General features: G+C 38.1%; 1 protein-coding gene across 2 annotated transcripts in view; it reads left to right on the forward strand.

Annotated features, from left to right (window-relative positions):
- The window catches only part of USP32 (ubiquitin specific peptidase 32), a 173,958-nt gene that overhangs the window by 120,908 nt on the left and 31,491 nt on the right, over positions 1-21,559 (forward strand). For both annotated transcript variants that reach the window (XM_060203891.1, XM_060203892.1), the window contains exons 17-26: positions 1,767-1,921; positions 3,057-3,138; positions 3,838-3,912; positions 6,740-6,878; positions 8,180-8,285; positions 13,577-13,750; positions 14,278-14,452; positions 15,774-15,925; positions 17,429-17,540; positions 20,025-20,236. In XM_060203891.1, coding sequence (XP_060059874.1) covers positions 1,767-1,921; positions 3,057-3,138; positions 3,838-3,912; positions 6,740-6,878; positions 8,180-8,285; positions 13,577-13,750; positions 14,278-14,452; positions 15,774-15,925; positions 17,429-17,540; positions 20,025-20,236 — 1,382 coding nt within the window. The remainder of the gene's footprint in view (positions 1-1,766; positions 1,922-3,056; positions 3,139-3,837; positions 3,913-6,739; positions 6,879-8,179; positions 8,286-13,576; positions 13,751-14,277; positions 14,453-15,773; positions 15,926-17,428; positions 17,541-20,024; positions 20,237-21,559) is intronic.

A 21,559-nucleotide genomic window follows, 5' to 3' on the forward strand; every position in this document is an offset into this window, starting at 1 on the left:
ATCAAGCGAAAACTCACATAGAGCTCATTTAATGGAAGGAGAAGAGCTAAGTTAACAATGGGTGGATGGAGAAATACTTAGAATGTGTTAACATTTATTATTACTTTGGGTAGCTTAATAGATATAATATTTCATAGATAAAGATGGTGATTTAAGTTACATTTGTCTGCATAATTTTGCCTGACTAGTTAACTGGGGTTTAACAGATTTTTAAAAAACAATTTTATTTGTGATCAATAGTAAGATACAAGATTTTAAGATTACAGTGAGTACTTCCACACCATACCGACCACCAGAGCTCTGTATCCCCACCCTCCTGCCTCAAAGATAACCACTATAGTTCTCAGAAGTCTTAGAAACAGTTTGCTAAACTGATTGTTCTTAACAACTTATCTTTAATTTTCATAATCTGTTTCCTCCTCCTCCTCCTCCTCTTCATTAGATTTGTTGTATTCTTCCTTGGCTTTTCACTCCCTTCTCATTATTACCACTTTGTGTTCTTATCCTGAACCCTTCAGGAATTCAAGGTCATGCCAGCTGCCATCTTACTAGATAGGTAAAGCCATAGGGTCCCCCCCATCCTACCTTTTAGAAAGGCAGATTTATTATTTTTTATTATTATTATAAGCTTCTTGGCTTCATTTCAAAGATCTGTTTGATCATGTAGAGTCTATGCCTACTTAGAAATGTAAGTAAAATTTCCTTTTCTTGTATAATTATGCCAGTATCCCAGATAATTGGGCTGTTTAATGACTTAGAGTGCTGAAAACAGTAATTCAAAGACAGTTTATTTTGAGAAAATGTATCCATCTGGTGAATCTAAATATGTTATCTATGAAATTCAAATTCAGCCCCATTGTGATTATTATTATTATTATTATTATTATTATTATTATTATTTCCAAGCCAAGGCTTCACATGTGCACAATTTCAACACTCTGGACCACTTTTTTTTTCCCATTTAGATTGATAGATATATGGATGGATGGATAGATGGATGGATGGATGAATAGATAGATAGATAGATAGATAGATAGACAGACAAACAGACAGACCAAGAAGGCAAGACACCACAATATCAGACCTCTAATATTATATCCCCTCACACACAATTCTGGGGATTGAACCTGGGCTGCACTCATGGAAAGGTATACACATACTCTATGAGCTATTTCTCTGGCCTCTCAGATTTGTTTTTGCCATTGTGAACCAACTGAGGGCACCCAAGATACTGCAAATTATTTGGACTTCTGTGATTCTGTTGCTCTTCCTTTCAAAATTGAGACTTTCTTTAAGGCTGTGTCTCATATTTTCATTCTTAAGCTTTATTTTTTAAGCTTCTCAATTTATAAAATTATTGAAACTACAGTTCTTGTTTGTCATCATTATTTCCTGTTGTTGCCCTTGTTTTTTTTTTTATTGTTGTAGTTATTATTGTTGTTATTGATGTTGTCATTGTTGGATAGGACAGAGAGAAATGGAGAGAGGAGAGGAAGACAGAGAGGGGGAGAGAAAGAAAGATAAGACACCTATAGATCTGCTTCACCGCCTCTGAAGCAACTCCCCTGCAGGTGGGGAGCTGGGGGCTTGAACGAGGATCTTTGTGCCAGTCCTTGCACTTTGCGCCACCTGCGCTTAACCCACTGTGCTACCGCCCGACTCCCATCATCATTATTTCTAAACTAACAATTGTATGGTCTCTACTGCTGAGAGAGATTGTTTGTTTACATCTGCCTTTTTCCTTATTGTGATTACTGTGATCATAGGAAATGTACCTTCACCAAATGCACCATTAAAACGGGTCTTAGCCTATACTGGCTGTTTTAGTCGAATGCAGACCGTCAAAGAAATTCATGAATATCTTTCTCAGAGACTGCGCATCAAAGAGGAAGATATGCGCCTATGGCTTTACAACAGTGAGGTAAGAGACACTTCAGCATCATGAAGAGTCCTGATAAAGTATTAAATCTGTAATTTCATAAGCATCTGATTTTTTAAGCATATAGTATATATGCATTCTATAGTAGTGCTGAAAACCAGATCCAAGAGCTCACTGAAAAATTTCAATTCTCAAATTATTATATTCACATATATAGTTACCTAAAATGCATAACAGTAATTATCATGGACACTGTCAAAGATAATTTTTACAAAGTAAAAGCAAATATATGTTTTAATCTTAAATAGAATTTGTGTTGAATTTGTTATAAGGTAACTTTATACATCTTTAAAAGATTCAAACAAAAGAAAATATTTAGTAAAAAAAAAAACTTCCTTTCATTTTCAGAGTGCTGTTAATTACCTACATTAACTTTCTAGCATAACACAATATAAATTGTACTCTGAAATGGATAATTAAATAATATTTGGTAGTTCACCATTTCCTAGGTCCTTCTTTCTTTCATAATCCCTTGGTCACCATTGAGAGGCAATACAGTATTACAGTTAAGAGCATGGTCGCTGAAGCCACACTCTTAGAGACTAACTTCTGGCTTTTACTTGTTAATTGTATAGCCAAGGACAGTTCACTTAATTCTGTGTCTCCATTTTCACATGCGTAAATGGGGGAAATAATAGTTATCTCCTATTTGATATATTAGATATAAAAATTACATTGATTTTGAGAGGGCTTTAGCCAAAGTGAATATAAACAAAAATGAAGAATTTGAGTGCATGACATTTGGTTTTACATTTTCAGTTCCTAGTAAATGATTAAATTCTGTCTTGTTCACAGGTACATTTAGTGAATTTCATAAAAGGTTCCAAAGAAAATTTTTTCCCTTCATAAAATCTAAATCTCAATGATGTTTGGCTGAATATTTAGTATGTTTTCCTTTTGATCTCCCCAAAATTCTTTGTGATTTTTGGAGCCATAAAGTATATTTTCCCCTATTTTGCTACCTAAATTATAAGTATTTCTGAACAACTTTACTACACCAGTTGTCAGTGGCATGGATTATATAGCTGCAAGGATAGTTTTAAGTGTCATTCATTTTTATTTCTAAATTTGTTTATAAAATTAGTAATCAAATTAACAAAAACATTTCCATGTATAGAATTACCTTACTCTTCTGGATGATGAGGATCATAGATTGGAATATTTGAAAATCCAAGATGAACAACACCTGGTAATTGAAGGTATTTTTTTTTTTTTAGGGAAGAATTTAAACATTTAATTAGTAGTTATTCATTTTATAACTTTTCCAATTGTTATTTGATTATTGTTTATAGTAAAGAAAACCTATTGAGCCATTGTGTACTCCTTTGTACTATTTAGCTTACTTTAAAAGACTGTATTAATTGTAGTCCTGGTAAAGAGGAATGTTAGGAAGAAACAAGTAAATTCAGTTACAGATTTACAAAATTCATTAAAATTTTCATGTTGCCTCTTTGAGTTTGAATATGGAAACTTACTTTCACACATAATTAGTAACCCAAATTTTCATTAATTATAATACTGGCTATTTGCCAACAGGATGTACTTGTATATTCACACAGAAAAATGTATACAGTAGTATGCATTTGTCATTGAAGATTTTATGTCTTTTCCCATATTTTTCACAATTTAAGAAAGAATTATAGTAGTACATTCTAATGTTTTAAGATATTTAATTCAATAGATGATTGTCATTTACTTTGAGTAGATTAAGTCAGGGACTGGCTTATTAATTAATTCACCAAGTGACTATAAAGTCCTTAATATAAACTTGGAATGGCTTCAGTTACTAAAATTAACTTGAATTTTTTTTTCAGTTTCTAACTTAAATTTTTTTTTTTTAAAGTTAGTGTGATTTGAATAGATATGAAATTAACTTGTTCCTATCTCTATCTTTTCAGTTAGGAACAAGGATATGAGCTGGCCTGAGGAAATGTCCTTTATAGCAAACAGTAGTAAAATAGACAGACACAAGGGTAAGTAAGTCTCTAATGTTTTGTTTCATTTTTAAGTGCCAAGAGCTTTTATTAGTTTTTATAGAAATAGCAGTATGTTTTAAGACTACATGTGTTTTAAGGGTATAATTTCACACCTGTTAAAAAAAAGTGTTAACATATCATGCCCACCACAAATTGCCAGTATCCTTCCATCATAGTCCATTGAACATCCCTCATCCCTTTCAACCTTCTGCTGCTCCTCTCTTTATAATCTCAGTCTATAGTCAAAGTTTAAGTGTGGTTTGTTTCCATTTCACTTTTTTAGTTTCTTTATACCCTTTATCTGAGTAAGACCATTTGACTTTTTTTATTTTATTTTATTTTTTTACCAGAGCACTGCTCAGCTCTGGTTTATGGTGGTGTGGGGAACTCAACCTGGGACTTTGTAGCCTCAGGCACAAGAATATCTTTACATAACCATTATTCTATCTACCCCCACCCTACTTCAGCATTTTTAATGCTGGAATCAAACCCAGAGCCTCACATATGTCAAGTTCTGAGGTTAACTGCTGGAGCACTTCCCCAGCCATTGATCTGGCACGTTATTTTAAGAGGTCATCTTAAAATTATCCAGTAAACAGTTGAAGTGTTAACAAGTTTTGGCTTTCTAATTCAAAAATGATTATAACCCCCTTCCATTTTTTCTTTTCTCTTTCAAAGTTGATGTTGGTCAATATCTAATCTTGCAGTTAGATAATGCATGCATCTTTAAGACAATACTAGAAGCAAATTGCTTGAATTCTTTAAAAAATAACTACTATGCCAATTAAAATACTTCCAGATTACAAATGAACATGAATTGGCATATTTGCCAATTATGCTCCATGAAAACCTTCTCTGCTTTAGCACTGAAAGACCAGAGGGGCTAAGGATATATATATATATATATATATCTCAGTGGTAGAGCTTATGTCTTACATGTATAAGGATTAAGGTTCAATCCCTGGCACCAGAAATAAGGGAAGAAAGGAAGGAAGGAAGGAAGGAAGGAAGGAAGGAAGGAAGGAAGGAAGGAAGGAAGGAAGGAAGGAAGGGAGATCTGCAGCCCAGGGAAGTAGCTCTGCTGACAGAGCATACAACTGGCATGCCTACAGCTCCTAATTCAGTCCGTAACACTGCATGTAGCAGAGTGATAGTCAGGCTCCTCCCCCCCCTTTTCATGTAAAACCCTATCTCATATGAAATAAATCTTTTTTAAAAATAATAATATTTGTCCAGATTGATAGTTCATGGAATAGGATAAGCAGCTTGCCATGCATATAGTATTGGTCTGTGTCCCAGCATCATATGAGAGCTAGTACTGCATTAAAGCACGCTCTAGTGCTGTGGGGTCTCTGTCTCTCTAGCTCTGGCTGTGCCTCTGAGTGGAAAAAAAAAAAAAGCACACATGCACAAAGACCCACTTCTGCTGAATGAATAAATATTGGAAATAATTACTTCAGAGCTGGAGAGAGAGTTCACTGAGAAAGATGCTTGCTTTGTCATGCAAGCAGCCAGGTATGAGCCCCAGCACCACATGGGAGGACAAGAACCTCTGGTGCTGGGGTCTCTCTTTTCTCTTCCCTCCTCCTCCTCTTCCTCCCCTCTCCTCCTCCTCCTCCCCCTCTCTCTCTCTGAATGAAAGAGCAGCCCAGAATGGTGAAATCATGCATTTATGAGACCTCCAACTCCAAAACAAAGTGTTGCTTTTTTAAAAAAGGAAGACTGGGGAGTCGGGCCATAGCACAGCGGGTTAAGCGCAGGTGGCGCAAAGCACAAGGACCGGCATAAGGATCCCGGTTCGAACCCCGGCTCCCCACCTGCAAGGGAGTCGCTTCACAAGCGGTGAAGCAGGTCTGCAGGTGTCTAGCTTTCTCTGCTTCTCTCTGTCTTCCCCTCCTCTCTCCATTTCTCTCTGTCCTATCCAACAATGACAACAACAATAATAACTACAATAATAAAACAACAAGGGCAACAAAAGGGAATAAATAAATAAAATAAATATAAAAAAACAAATTAAATTAAATTAAATTAAAAAAAAGGAAGACTGGATATAGAAATATCAGTTCATTTTAAAAGAATGTTTTTAGGCTTATTATTTATTTGTGAGGTAGAGAACCAGAACATCACTCTGGCATATGTAATGATGGGGATTGAACTTGGAACCTCATACTTGAGAGCTCAGTGGTTTATCTACTATGCCATCTCCCAGGTCGCAAAATTATATTTATTTATTGTCACCAGGGTTATTTCTGGGACTTGGTGCCTGAATGATAAATCCATGACTCCCAACAGCTATTGTTTCCTCTTTTTTTTTTTTTAATTTTTTTATTGTTGTTGTTATGATAGAACCAAGGAAAGAGATACTTATATCCTGCTTCACCACTCATGAAGCTTCCCCCCTACAGGTGGGGACCAAGGTCTTGAACTCAAGTCCTCACACATTTTACCATCACCCAGCCCAATATTATCTGTATTTAACTGATTAAGAGTGTCAATAAAAGTATTACATTGGGTGCCAGGTGGTGGCGTACCTGGTTGAACGCACATATTACAGTGCACAAGGACCCAGGTTTGAGCCTCCGGTCCCCACCTGCAGGGGAAAAGTCTTTCAAGTGGTGAAACAGGTTTACAGGTCTATCTATTTATCTATCTATCTCCCCTCCTCTCAATTTCTGGCTGTCTCTACCCAATAAATAAATAAAGATAATAAAAAATTAAAAAAGAAAAGAATATCTGTCTTTTAAAAAAAGTATTACATTGAATTTACAAGTAACATATGTAGCATATTACAACTAATAATCTGTTTTCATATTGTGTCTTCTAGTTCCCACAGAAAAGGGAGCCACAGGTCTGAGTAACCTGGGAAACACATGCTTCATGAACTCAAGCATCCAGTGTGTTAGTAACACACAGCCACTAACACAGTACTTTATATCAGGCAGACATCTTTATGAACTCAACAGGTAATCTATCTTGAGTCATTTCACTTCTTTTTATGACTTTTTTAATGACTTTTTATAAACCCAAAATTGTCGTCACCTAAATCTTTCTTAACCCTGAGGGAGAAAGATCTGATTTATTGATATTTGCCCTGTTTAATATGAAATAAGAACAAAGGATTCATTTTTTTTGTTTTTAAGTTTTTTTTTTTTATTTAAGAAAGGATTAATTAACAAAACCATAGGGTAGGAGGGGTACAACTCCACACAATTCCCACCACCCAATCTCCATATCCCACCCCCTCCCCTGATAGCTTTCCCATTCTCTATCCCTCTGGGAGCATGGACCCAGGGTCATTGTGGGTTGCAGAAGGTGGAAGGTCTGGCTTCTTTAATTGCTTCCCCGCTGAACATGGGCGTTGACTAGTCGGTCCATACTCCCAGTCTGCCTCTCTCTTTCCCTAGTAGGGTGGGTCTCTGGGGAAGCGGAGCTCCAGGACACATTGGTAGGGTCTTCAATCCAGGGAAACCTGACCAGCATCCTGATGGCATCTGGAACCTGGTGACTGAAAAGAGAGTTAATATATGAAGCCAAACAAATTGTTGAGCAATCATGGACCCAAAGCTTGGAATAATGGAGAGGAACTGTTAGGGAGGTACTCACTGCAAACTCTAGTGTACTTCTGCTTTCAGGTATATATTTTGCAGTAGTTTATAGATAAGTGTGAAGATATGCTCTCTCTCACAGAAACTGGTGTATATCTAGGTTTTGGGACTTTGTTAGAAAGTGAACCACCTGGGATGGAATTAGAGTATACTATGAAAGGAAAGGTCTCACCCGAGTAATGAAGCTGAAGGGTTGTCATTCCACTTGTGAAGTCTCAGGACACAGTCTGAAGTGAAGCATGTTGAGGTGGCAATCGTTGCGTTGGTTAGGTTGTGATCGGCGGATGCAATATTATTTGATATGGATTGGGAGAGGCATACGGGAAAGTGGGCCCTATCCAAGGGTTCCAGGACTGGGGGAAGTAGGGGCTCTATAGTGGAGATGTGAGGTTCCTGCTGTTTTAGGGTTCAAAAAGATAATCGATAGTTAATGTTATCATCACATTATTTGGTAACTGGGTTAACTTTGAAAAGTCCTTTTGTTAGGGTTTGCTGTACAGTACCCAGTATCTTGTATATAGCTGTGCTATTGGATGCTTGTTTTCAAGTTTTTTTTTTTTTTTTTTTGATAAAGAAAATAAGTGCTACACATTTTCTGTGACCATGTGGTTGTTATTTATGAGACTCTTTGGTAACAAATTTTTCTCTTAAACTTCTAGAACAAATCCCATTGGTATGAAAGGGCATATGGCTAAATGCTATGGGGATTTAGTACAGGAACTTTGGAGTGGAACTCAGAAGAATGTTGCCCCATTAAAGCTTCGGGTAAGCAGATTAAAATAATAGAAAACTGAAGTCCTAAGCAGTTGTTTAAGCAATTGTTTTTCTCAACATGTCTTTAACATAACTTTTTAGTTTTTGTTTTAATGTTTTCTGATCCTTCACTAGGCTAGATATAAGCTACATGTCAAATACTTACTCAAATAAATCCAAAATACTTATATAGATGTAGAAGGTAGGAAAAGACCAAAGGTATAATCTAGATTTAAACAGGATATTATTCATTTTAATAATTTTTTTAAATTTCCTTATTGGGGGATTAATGTTTTACAGTTTATAGTAAATACAATAGTTTGTACATACATAACATTTCTTAGTTTTCCACATAACAGTATCATTTTAATAATTTATCGAATGTCTTATATCCATTGTAAACTTTTCCTTGTTGTCCTTCAGTATCAACTGTCTTCTAAATGCATGGTAGCCTTGAGTCCAGTTAATGATATTGATATGTTTTCTAAGATCTTCTATTTATAGAATGTTTTAAGAGCAGAAAGAATGAATGTAACAGATACAAATTTTATTTATTTACTCCCTTTTTGTTGCCCTTGTTTGTTTGTTTCCTCCAGGGTTATTGCTGGGGCTGGTACCTGCACCACGAATCCACTGCTCTTGGAGGCCATTTTTTCCCTTTTGTTACCCTGGTTATTTTACCACTGTTGTGGTTATTATTATCATTGTTATTGATGTCATTGTTGTTGGATAGGATAGAGAGAGATGGGGAAGACAGAAAGGGGGAGAGAAAGACACCTGCAGACTTGTTTTACCGCCTGTGAAGCAATTCCCTTGCAGGTGGGGAGCCAGGGACTTGAACCGGTATCCTTCCGCCTGTCCTAGCGCTTTGCGCCATGTGCGCTTAACCTAGTGCGCTATGGCCTGACGCCCAGTTGCCCTTGTTTTATTGTTGTAGTTATTATTGTTGTTGTTATTGATGCCGTTGTTGTTGGATAGGACAGAAAGAAATGGATAGCGGAGGGGAAGACAGAGGGGGAGAGAAAGATAGACACCTGAAGACCTGCTTCACCGCTTGTGAAGCGACTTCCCTGCAGGTGGGGAGCCCAGGGCTTGAACCGGGCTCCTTACGCTGGTCCTTGTGCTTCGCGCCATGTGCGCTTAAACCGCTGTACTATCACCCGATTCCCAATAGATACAAATTTTATATTTTATAAATTAATATTACATGTGAGTTTTATTAATTGTTTAAAAGATCGCATGTACATATTAATGAAAGAAATAGGAGAAGAGAGAGAGAGAGAAGGAGATTGAATTCAGGACCTCATGCTTGAGAACTTTGCACTTTACCCACTCACTGCACCTCCTCCCATACTGTTAATTAGAACTTTTTTTTTAACCTTCATTTTAAAGCATGGCAAAGGAATGGAACAGGTAACTAGGCAATAGAGTGCATGCCTTGCGTGCAAGCCATCCTGGATTTCTAGAATGGCAGTTCCCCACTTAAACATTTTCTCTTTCACTCTTAAAAAAATAAAAATTGCTGTATTAAAAAAGCAGCACGGTGTATTACTCCAAAGTAATATTCTGGGGTGATGAGGAGAGTTCAGGTCCTGGAATATGATAGCAGAGGAGGACCTAAAGGGGGTTGAATTGTTATGTGGAATACTGAGAAATGTTACACATATACAAACTACTGTATTTCACTCTTGACTATAAACCATTAATCCCCCTAATAAGGAAAAAAAAATTTAAGCACAGTTGCAGCTTTCTAGATTAACCATTACAATAATAATAACTTAAGAATTTGACTTCTTACCACTTACCAGATGCTATTCTTTATATCACCTCATTCAATGTCTTATGTGAACCTATAGTATAAAAAACAGCGTGGGGGACCTGGCGGTAGCACACCAGATTAAGTGCATATGCCGTGAAGCACAAGAACCGGCATAAGGATCCCTTTTCGAGCCCCTGGCTCCCCATCTGCAAGGGGTGGGAGGTCACTTCACAAGAAGTGAAGCAGGTGTGCAGGTATTTATCTTTCTCTCACCCTCTCTGCCTTCCCCTCCTCTCTCAATTTCTCTCTGTCCTATCCAACAACAACAGCAGCAGAAGCAATAAGAACAACAATAACAAAATGGAAAAAATGGCCTCCAGGAGCAGTGGATTTGTAGTGCAGGCACGAGCTCCAGCAATAACCCTGGAGGCAAAAACAAAGCAAAACAACAACAAAAACAGTGTTGTGCCTAGCCTGGGTGGTGGTACACACAGTTAAGCACACACATTACCAAACCCAAGGACCTGGATTCCAGTGCCTGCTCCCCAACTGCAGGGGTTCCACTTCACGAGTGGTGAAGCAGGTCTGCTGGTGTCTGTCTTTCTCTCACTCAGTCTCCCTGTCTTCTCTCAATTTCTCTTTCCTATCTAATAAAAATTAATAAAAAAAAATGTTAATCTCTACTTCATGATTTAGGATAGTTAAAATAGTTTGATCAAGGTTGCAAGCTAATTAGTCCTTACAATTAAGTGTAATGATTATACCTCAAATATAAAACTTGGGGCACCACAAAATCTTTTTTAAAAGTTAACTTTAAAAGAAAACAGCATGGGCAGAGGAGATAGCATAGTGGTTATGCAAAAAGACTTTTTAAAAATTTATTTATAAAATAAAAATATCAATAGGACCATAGGATAAGAGGGATACAATTCCACACAATTCCCACCACCAGAGTTCTGTATTCCATCCCCTCCCTTGAAAGCTTTCCTACTCTTTATCCCTCTGGGAATATGGACCCAGGATCATTATGGAGTGCAGAAGGTGGAAGGTCTGGCTTCTGTAATTGCTTCTCCACTGAACATGGGAGAACATCCATGTATGAATATCCATACTCTGAGTCTATTTCTGTCTTTCCCTGTTGGAGAGGTGGGGCCTCCAGAACACACTGGTGAGGTCGTCTGCCCGGGGAAATCAGGTTGGCATCATGGTAGTATCTGCAACTTGGTATCTGAGCAAAAAACTTTTGTCTGAGGCTCTTAGCTCCCAGGCTCAATCCCCAGCACTTCCATAAGCCAGAGCTGAGCAGTGCTCTGGTAACCTGGAGGCAACCCAGGTGTCCAACAACAGATGAGTGGATGAGAAAGTGGTGGTATATATACAGCTATTAAAACTGATGGATTCACCTTCCTCACCTCATCTTAAATGGGGCTTGAAGGAATCATGTTAAGTGAGATAAGCCAGAAAGAGAAGGATGAATATGGGATGATCTTGATATATAAGAACAGAAGGGAAGGGGCTGGGTGGTGATAAACCTGGTTGAGTACAAGTTGTAATGCGCAAGGACCTGGGTTTGAGCCCTCCCATCCCCACCTGCAGGGGGAAAGCTTTTCGAGTGGTGAAGCAGTGATGCAGGTGTCTCTCTGTCTCTCTATCACCCCCTTTTCTCTCAGTTTCTGTCTCTATCCAATAAATAAATAAAGATAACAAAAAATTTTAAAGAAATTAAAAAAAAAACAGAAGAGGAAACACAAAGCAGAACTTGGACTGTGTTTGGTATTACACCAAAGTAAAGGAATCTAGGGTTGGGGTTGGGGGGATGCAACTCTCAAGTCCTGGTGCATGTTGATGGAGGAGGAACCTAGGCCAGGGGTTAGAGTGTTTTATAGAAAAGTGAGAAATTTGGGGCCTGGGCGGTATCATACCAGGTTAAGTGCACACGATAAGAAGTGCACATGATAAGAAGTAGGGATCTTAGTTCGAGCCCTCGGCTCCCCACCTGTAGGTGAGTCGCTTCACAAGTGGTGAAGCAGATCTGCAGGGGTCTGTCTTTCTCTCCCCTTCTCTGTCTTTCCCTCTCTCATTTCTCTCTGTCCTATCCAACAACAATAGCAACAAAAATGGGAAAATGGCTTCTAGTAGCAGTGGATTCATAATGCAGGCACCAAGCCCCATGATAATCCTGGAGGCAAAAAGAAGAAAAAAGAAGCGAGTGGGGTGGTACCACAGCGGGTTAAGCACAAGTGGCGCAAAGCGCAAGGACAGGTGTAAGGATTCCAGTTCGAGCCCCCAGATCCCCACCTGCAAGGGAGTCGCTTCACAAGCGGTGAAGCGCAGGTGTCTATCTTTCTCTCCTCCTCTCTGCCTTCCCCTCCTCTCTCGGTTTCTCTCTGTCCTATCCAACAACGAACAGCATCAACAGCAGCAATAATGACCACAACGAGGTTACAACAAGGGCAACAAAAGGTGGGGATGGCCTCCAGGAACAGTGGATTCATGTTCATGATACAGGCACTGAGCCCCAGCAATGACCCTGGAGGCAAAAAAAAAAAAATCCCTGGTGGAGCTCCTGGCTCCCACCTGCAGGGGCATGGCTTCACAAGCGGTGAAGCAAATCTGCAGGTGTCTATCTTTCTCTCCCCATCTCTGTCTTCCCCTCCTCTGTTCATTTCTCTCTGTCCTATCCAACAACAATGACATCAAGAACAACAATATTGGGGTGGGTGGGGAGAATACAGATCCAAGAAGGATGACAGAGGACCTAGTGGGGGTTCTATTGTTATATGGAAAACTGGGAAATGTTATGCATGTACAAACTATTCTATTTACTGTTGAATGTAAAACATTAATTCCCCAATAAAGAATTAAAAAAATAAAATAAACACATAAAGTAAAAAACAACAACAATAATAACTACAACAATAAAACAAGAAGGGCAACCAAAAGGAAAATAAATATTTAAAAAAGGTTTAGGGTGGGGGAGACAGCATAATGGTTATGCAAACAGACTCTTATGCCTGAGGTTCCTAAGTCCCAGGTTCAATCCCCCGCACTACCATAAGCCAGAGCTAAGCAGTGCTCTGGTGTTTCTCTGTGTGTGTGTCTCTCTCTGCATCTCTCTCAAAACTAAAATTAATTAAAAAATATTTTTAAAAAGGAAAACAAATTTTACACCTGTACCAACAACATATTTACTATTTACTGTAAGCCACTAATCCCTTCAATAGAAAATTGAAAAAAACATGGAATCTTTCAGTGTGCTATTTTAATATTTCTGCCTTAAATTACGTATGCATACCTATAAAACTATTTAGCTTATTATACTGAATCTGTTCACAGTATTGGCAAAGAACCCTTTTTAGTAGTCATTTCAGATTATAATTAAAAAGATTTCATAACTATCTAAAATATATTTGCTAAAACAAGACAGACTAAATGCTATACTATATCCCTTTTTATAACATTTCTGAATTATGGGGCATGTTTATACCAGGTTATATGAGGTAACAAATCATTTGATTTCTAATATTTTTTTGTATTTTTGTAGTGGACCATAGCAAAATATGCTCCTAGGTTTAATGGGTTCCAGCAGCAAGACTCCCAAGAACTTCTGGCTTTTCTCTTGGATGGTCTTCATGAAGATCTTAACCGAGTTCATGAGAAGCCATATGTGGAACTGAAGGACAGTAATGGCCGACCCGACTGGGAAGTAGCTGCAGAGGTTTGTCAGCTCTGAGTTTCTAAGATAGGCATTAATGAAGAGTTCTGGCTCTGAATGTATATTGTACAATTTAAAGACAAACTAAACTATGATTAGAATTTTAATGTGAAAATAAGGGAATATATATTTCTCTGCTTAAATATCACTATGTAGTAATACCCAAACAAAGTACTTTTATCATTTAAAGAATAAATATGATTTTTATTAGTGATTCAGTAGTGATATATTATAAACTGATGGGGTCTGGTGCCACACTACAACCCACTAGCAGAGTTCTATGCTCCCCCCACCACCACTAACACCGTGATCATCAGAGTTCTCACAAAGTATCAGAGGTGGTTTGGCTGCTTCACAAAGTACCTGCTATATCTAAATTGTAAATTTTTAGGCAGAGAGTATTTATATTTTAGAATGAAGGCTAAAGTTCTGGCCACTTAAATCTAAAGTATTTAATCAACCTTCTTGAATTTGTATAGAAATGCTTGCCTTTTCAATGTGGGGGAAAAAGCTTCTAATCTCTTTCCTAGGCCTGGGACAACCATCTGAGAAGGAATAGATCAATTGTTGTGGATTTGTTCCATGGGCAGCTAAGGTCTCAAGTCAAATGCAAGACATGTGGGCATATAAGTGTTCGATTTGATCCTTTTAATTTTTTGTCATTGCCACTACCAATGGACAGTTATATGCACTTAGAAATAACAGGTAGGTCACAAACTTCTGGAAAATTATTATTTTTTTTTTATATTTATTTATTTCCTTTTGTTGCCCTTGTCTTATTGTTGTAGGGATTGTTGTTGTTGTTATTGATATCATTGTTGTTGGATAGGACAGAGAGAAATGGAGGGGGGGGAAAGGCAGAGAAGGGGAGAAAGACACCTGCAGACCTGCTTCACCACTTGTGAAGCAACTCCCCTGCAGGTGGGGAGCCAGGGGCTCGAACAGGATCCTTAGGCCGGTCCTTGCACTTTGTGCCATGTGTGCTTAACCCACTGTGCTACCACCCAACTCTCTGAAAAATTATTAAACTCCGTTGTCTTTACCTTATTCAAGCAACAGATTTTTAAGTATAATCATCTGTTTATGAATTCTCATAAAGATTGGTAGTCAGCATGTTTTGGTCTAGCAGTCTAACTTCAGAAATGATTTGACTACCAATTGATTCTTCTAACCAACTGTTAGATCGAAATCTGCCTGAAACTTTTCTTAATATTATTAATTATATATTTAAAGAGAATCAGAACATCACTCTGACATATGTTAATACTAGGAATCAAACTCAAGACATCATGTTTGTGAGTCCAGAGCTTTAGCCATTAAGCCACTGGATGGCCACAACTCTAGTTATAAAATTTTGCAGAATTCTACTTAGTCATGCACATAACCTAGGTTCAAGCCCTGCCCCCACCACCCTGGGGATAGCTTCAGTGATATGGTGTCTTTTCCTTTCTCCCTCCATCTCTGTCTCTGTCTCTGTCTTAAAAAGTTGACCCACAACAGTGAAATCCCAAATGACCAAAAAAAGTGTGTGTGTATGTGTGATTACAGGACCAGGTGGTAACTCACCTTGTAGACCATATTACAATGCTTAAGGAATCAATTTCAAGCCCCTAGCCCCTGCCTGCAGAAGGGAGACTTCATGAGCAATGGAACAGTGCCATAGATATGTGTCTCTCCCTCTCTCTTGATCTCTTACCCTCTGTAAAAAAAGAAAAACAAAAAAGTAGCCACCAGGAATGGTGGGGTGTTAGGTGGAGTCTTACACCCACCATACTCCATGGATAACCTTGGTGGCCAAAAAAATAATCTTTGCAAAGCCATTCATACTTCTACATCAGATGAACATCAAAAAATAATGATTTTGCTTCATATTGTCCCTCAATACCATCTATTATAACATTTACATATAAAAGTTCACAACTAAAAAATTTACTGTTTCCAGACTATATACACATGAATTTATATAATACAGAGCATTCAATGAAACCCTCATTTGATTTATTGTTGAAATGTTTTTTCTATATAGTTATTAAATTAGATGGTACTACTCCTATACGATATGGACTTAGGCTGAATATGGATGAAAAATATACAGGATTAAAAAAACAGCTGAGTGACCTCTGTGGACTTAAATCAGAACAAATTCTTCTTGCGGAAGTACATGGTTCCAACATAAAGGTAATATTGGCTATTTATTATTATCAACTATTATGTAAATGATAAATGAGATTTTTCTCCAATGACAGCTGCCACTACACTTGACAACTCTTCTGTATTTTTACTGTCACTAGAATTCTTCCTAGATTAAAATGTTTTATATTTATGAGTAAATACTCTTAGTATATATTTATGTGTATATATGTAGCCTTTCAGCATACTAAGAAGTTAAAAAATAATTGCAAATGGAGACAAATCACTTCTTCCTATATACCAGCTGAAGAAGCAAGTAACTGGATAAATATATTGCCTACCCTAAATTGAACTCCTACTATTGTTTTTGTTTGTTTGTTTGTTTTGTTTGCCTTCAGGGTTATTGCTGGGGCTCAGTGCCACCACTACAAATCCACTGTTCCTGGAGGCCATTTTTTCCATTTTATTGGATAGGACAGAGGGGAAGGAGAGATAAGGGGAGAGAAAAATAGACACCTGCTTCACTACTTGTGAAGCCGGGGCCTCGAACCAGGATCCTTGAGCAGGTCTTTGTGCTTCACACTATGTGCGCTTAACCCAGTGTACTCCTGCCTGGCCCTCCTATTGATATATTTTTATACTACTCATCTTTGGGGTTTCTGAACAAACATCCACCTCACTCATATTTTTGAAAACATGTAATGGGGGTTTGGTGGTGGTGCTCCTGGTTGAGCGCACATATCACTATACATAAGGACCAGAGTTTTGAGTCTGCAGTCCCCACCTGCAGGGTGAAATCTTGTGAGTGGTGAAGCAGTGCTGCAGTTGTCTCTCTGTCTCTCTCCCTATCACTTTTCCCTCTCGATTTTCTGGCAGTCTCTATCCAATAAATAAATAAAGATAATAAAAATATAAAAGACTTTTTAAAAGAAAGAAAATATGTAAAGCATAGGTAAGAGCTCACCAGGAGTTTTCAGATTAGATGCTTAAAGCAAGTGGCACAGTTACACAAAATAATCATTCCTATGAAATATTTTCTTTGTAGAAGGTTAATTTTCAGTTTTATCAGTATTCCTTTTTCAGTTCTTTGAGCAAAGTTAATCACTCTTTTGTTTTATGATAAATAAAAAAATAACAAAGCTCACATAGTATGAAGTGCAAGGACCACACAAGGATCCTGGTTCAAGCTCCTGGCTCCCTACCTGCAAGAAGGATAGCTTCACAAGCAGTGAAGCAGGTCTGCAGGGATCTCTCTGTCTCCCCCCCTCTCTATTTCCCTCTCCCCTCTCTGACCTATCCAAAAAATGGAAAAAATGGCTGCCAGGAGCAGTGGATTCGTAGTGCAAGCACGGAGCCCCAGCAATAACCCTGGAAGCAAATATATATATTTATGGCATTCACTCAAATATATCAGAGAGGGAACCAAGTATTCTGCGACCCACTAAAGCACACACATTACCATGCATAAAGAGCCAGGTTTAAGCCCCCAGCCTCCATCTGCAGGGGGAAGCTTCAACTCTCCTTTCTTATGTGATTTTTTTTTTCCTGAAGAATTTCCCTCAGGACAACCAAAAAGTACGTCTTTCAGTGAGTGGATTTCTGTGTGCATTTGAAATTCCCATCCCTGGATCTCCAATTTCAGCTTCTAGTCCAATACAGACAGGTAAGATCAAAATAGAGCACCTGCCCATAATTTCAGCTTTAAATATTGATCTAAGGGCTGCTTTTCTTTTTATGTTTGTATTACTAACAGCTATCAGAACAAAGAGATTTTAGAATTTGAAAGAATCTTTATGATCCATTGGATCACATTTCTCATTTTATAGATGAGGGACCTAAAATTCAGAAAACCTAAATGACTATTTAAGTCTACTGCTGAAATTCTCTTACATCTTTTATTTAATACTAACATTGAAATGTGTATGAAAGGAATATGTTAAACATAAAAAACATTATGGGAGTCAGACGGTTGCGCGGCGGGTTAAGTGCATGTGGCACAAAGCACAAGGACCGGCGTAAGGATCCCAGTTTGAGCCCGCAGCTCCCCACCTGCAGGGGAGTCGCTTCACAAGTAGTGAAGCAGGTCTGCAGGTATCTCTCTCCCCCTCTCTGTCTTCCCCTCCTCCATTTCTCTCTGTCCTATTCAGTAACGACAACAATAATAACTACAACAATAACATAACAAGGGCAACAAAAGAATAAATAAATAAGTAAATATAAAAAACTTTTTAAAAAAATTATGACTAAAAGGAAATCTTTAATATAAGCATATGATTTAATATTTACTCAGTGATACTTTTTGGTCATTAATATGTTCTTCTTTATGGAGCTTATAATTAGGTAATTAGATTCATCCCTTAACTATAAAGATCTTCAGAAAAAAATTATTCTCTCATTGGCATTATGCAGGAAGTGCTGGTGATCTATTGATAGGTGATTCAGTGTTGCTTTTTTGTTTAAGTGACCACTATCCAATAGCCCTGTCTGCATTGGTGGAAATTATAGTCTTTGCCATCCAATATAGTATCCTTATCACATGAACTATTGGATATTTAAAATTTGTCCAGTGAGACAAAGGAAATGCGTTCAATTTTAAAAATAACATTTTTCATTTTGTCATAAATCTCTTACTGGAACTGTTGATAATAGTAGAGGTTATGCCAATCTGGAAAATTTTTATACTTTTTTCACTTTTTCTATGAACTGGAAAGTGCTCTAAAAAAAAAAAAATCATAAAGATAAAACAAAAACAGCGTTTGGCTTAAGTCTATCATGCTGAATAAAACATTATTTTAGAGGAATGCAGATTTTTTTTTTCCACCAGGGTTATTGCTGGGATTCAATGTAGGCACTACAAATCTACTTCTCCAGGCTGCCTTTTTGTTGTTGTTGTTGTTGTTGTTAATTTGATTTTTTTTTCTTGCTATTTTTATTTGACAGGACAGAGAGAAATTGAGAGGGGAGGAGGTAGAAGGGGGAGAGAAAGACCTGCAGACCTGCTTCACTGCTCATTAAGCCTTCCCCTGCAGGTGGAAAGCTGGGACTCAAGCCTGAGTCCTTGTACATGGTGACTGATATGTGCACTTAACCAAGTATGCTACTACCCAGCCCCAAGAATTCTATTTTTTGAGAAAAGAAAGTACACAAGTAGGACTAATTATGTGCTACAACATGGAGATAATAAAGTTTTTTGCAGGAGTTTTCTTTTTCTTTTTTTTTTTTTTTTTTAATTTCTTTATTGGGGGATTAATGTTTTACATTCAGCAGTAAATACAGTAGTTTGTACATGCATAACATTTCTCAGATTTCCACATAACAATACAACCCCCACTAGACCCTCTGTCATCCTTTTTGGACCTGTACTCTTCCTGCCCACCCATCCCAGAGTCTTTTACTTTGGTGCAATACACCAACTCCAGTTCAGGTTCTACTTGTGTTTTCTCTTCTGATCTTGTTTTTCAAGTTCTCTGCAGAAGTTTTATTATCACTTCCCAGCAGTTGTTCTTGTCATTTAGCCATATATATGAATTATAGAAATAAAACCTGAGTGGTTTTATTATAGAAATAAAATTATAGAAATAAAACGGTGGTGGCGTACCTGGTTGAGCACATGTTACAGTGCTCAAAGACCCAGGTTTGAGCCCCCAGTCGCCACTGCAGAGGGAAAGCTTTATGAGTGGTAAAGCAGGGCTGCAAGTTTCTCTCTGTCTCTCCCTCTCTCCCTTCACCTCCCCTCTCAATGTCTGGCTGTCTCTATCCAATAAAAATAATGATTAAAAAAAAATTTTTAAAAAAACTGAAATCTAAATCTTTCAGGCACCCTAGACTTCTTGTTGAGCAATAAGAATTTTAGGTGTCTGGCAAGTTCACATGGATAGTGTGCTGCATTGCCATGTATGCAACCCAGGTTTGAGCCCTTCACATTGAAGGAAGCTTCGGTGCTATTGTCTTTTGGTGTGTGTGTGTGTGTGTCTTAAAAGAAAAAGAAAAAAGGAATTCTAGATGTTTTCCTGTCCTTTGTTAAAAGAGACTACGTTGTCAGTGGTCTGATTTTCCATAATATTTAAGAAAAGCTAGTGTGCAGAGGTGCCAAAGCTTATAATATACACACATATATATATATACATACTTATCTTTGAATTTATAGACTTCTCCTCCTCTCCCTCTACAAATGGAATATTTGCCCTAACCACCAATGGCGACCTACCTCGACCACTGTTTATCCCTAATGGAATGCCAAACACTGTTGTGCCATGTGGAACTGAGAAGAACTTCACAAATGGAATGGTGAATGGTCATATGCCATCTCTTCCTGACAACCCCTTTACGGGCTACATCATTGCAGTGCACCGAAAAATGGTTAGTTTAATGCTAACTAAACCAGTTACAACTGGTCTTGCCAGTTTCAGTTGTAAAACATAGATATTCTCTTATCTTCATTGACTGCACTCCAATGCAGGCACTTAATCTAGATCATCAAGCAAGGATTCAGTGCTATTCATGATGTCCTAAAGTATGAAATGATGTCTTCACTCAGTATTAAAAATCAGAGGCAGGAGGCAGGTGTTAGTGCACCTGATTGAGCACACCTTCAGGAGAATGCTTCATAAGCAGTGAAGCAGTAATGCAGGTGTCTCTTTATCACTCCTTCTCTTTGCCCATTTCCTAACAAATTCTCTGGGTCTGTATACAATAAATAAATAAAATCTTAAAAAAAAAAAGACCAGAATTCTTTTGAATAGGGGAGACAACATGGTGGTTGGTTATGTAAAGGGACTTTTATGCCTGAGGCTCCAAAGTCCCACATTCAGCCTCCCATACCACCATAAGCCAGAACTAAACAGTCTCTGGTAAAAAGTAAAAAAATAAAAAAATAAAAAATAAACAGGGGGCCAGAAATAGCTCATATGGTCAAGTGTGTGATTTACTAAGCATGAAGCCCTAGATTTAAGTCCACACACCACCAGGGGAGCCTTATGATACTCAGGGTTCATTCCTTGGTGCACCCCCCCCAAATAAAAAGTGAAATGGGTAGAGTGCATTTTTATTATTATTATTTTTTTTTTGCATCCAGGGTTATCACTGGGGCTTGGTGCCAGTACTACAAATCCACTGCTCCTGGCAGCCATTTTTCCTTTTTTTTTTTCTCCATTTTATTGGATAGGACAGAAATAAATTGAGAGATGGGGGAAGGGAGACACCTGCTGACCTGCTTGTGAAGCATCTCCCCTGCAGGTGGGGTTCGTGCATATGCATAGTGCTATGTGTGTTTAACCAGGTGCCAACCTGGTGTACATACCATTGCCTGGCCCCCTAGGCTGCATACTGTGCATATGTGAGGATCTTGGTTTGATCCCTAGCAGTAAAGAAAAAAGGGAGGGAAGCACAGGGGTCCCCCCGGCTCCCCACCTGCAGGGGAGTCGCTTCACAAGCGGTGAAGCAGGTCTGCAGGTGTCTATCTTTCTCCCTCCCCTTCTTTGTCTTCCCCTCCTCTCTCCATTTCTTTCTGTCCTATTCAATAATGATGACAACAATAATAACTATGACAATAAAAAAAAAAGGCAACAAAAGGGAATGCCCAAATTTAAAAAAAAAAAGGGGGGGGGAGGGAGGGAGAGTGGTAGAAGAAAGAGAAAGAGCACTGCAGTGAAGCTTGGCAGGGGGGGAAAATCTGCATAATAG

This window comes from Erinaceus europaeus, chromosome 12 (assembly GCF_950295315.1).
Source record: "Erinaceus europaeus chromosome 12, mEriEur2.1, whole genome shotgun sequence".
NCBI lineage: Eukaryota > Metazoa > Chordata > Mammalia > Eulipotyphla > Erinaceidae > Erinaceus > Erinaceus europaeus.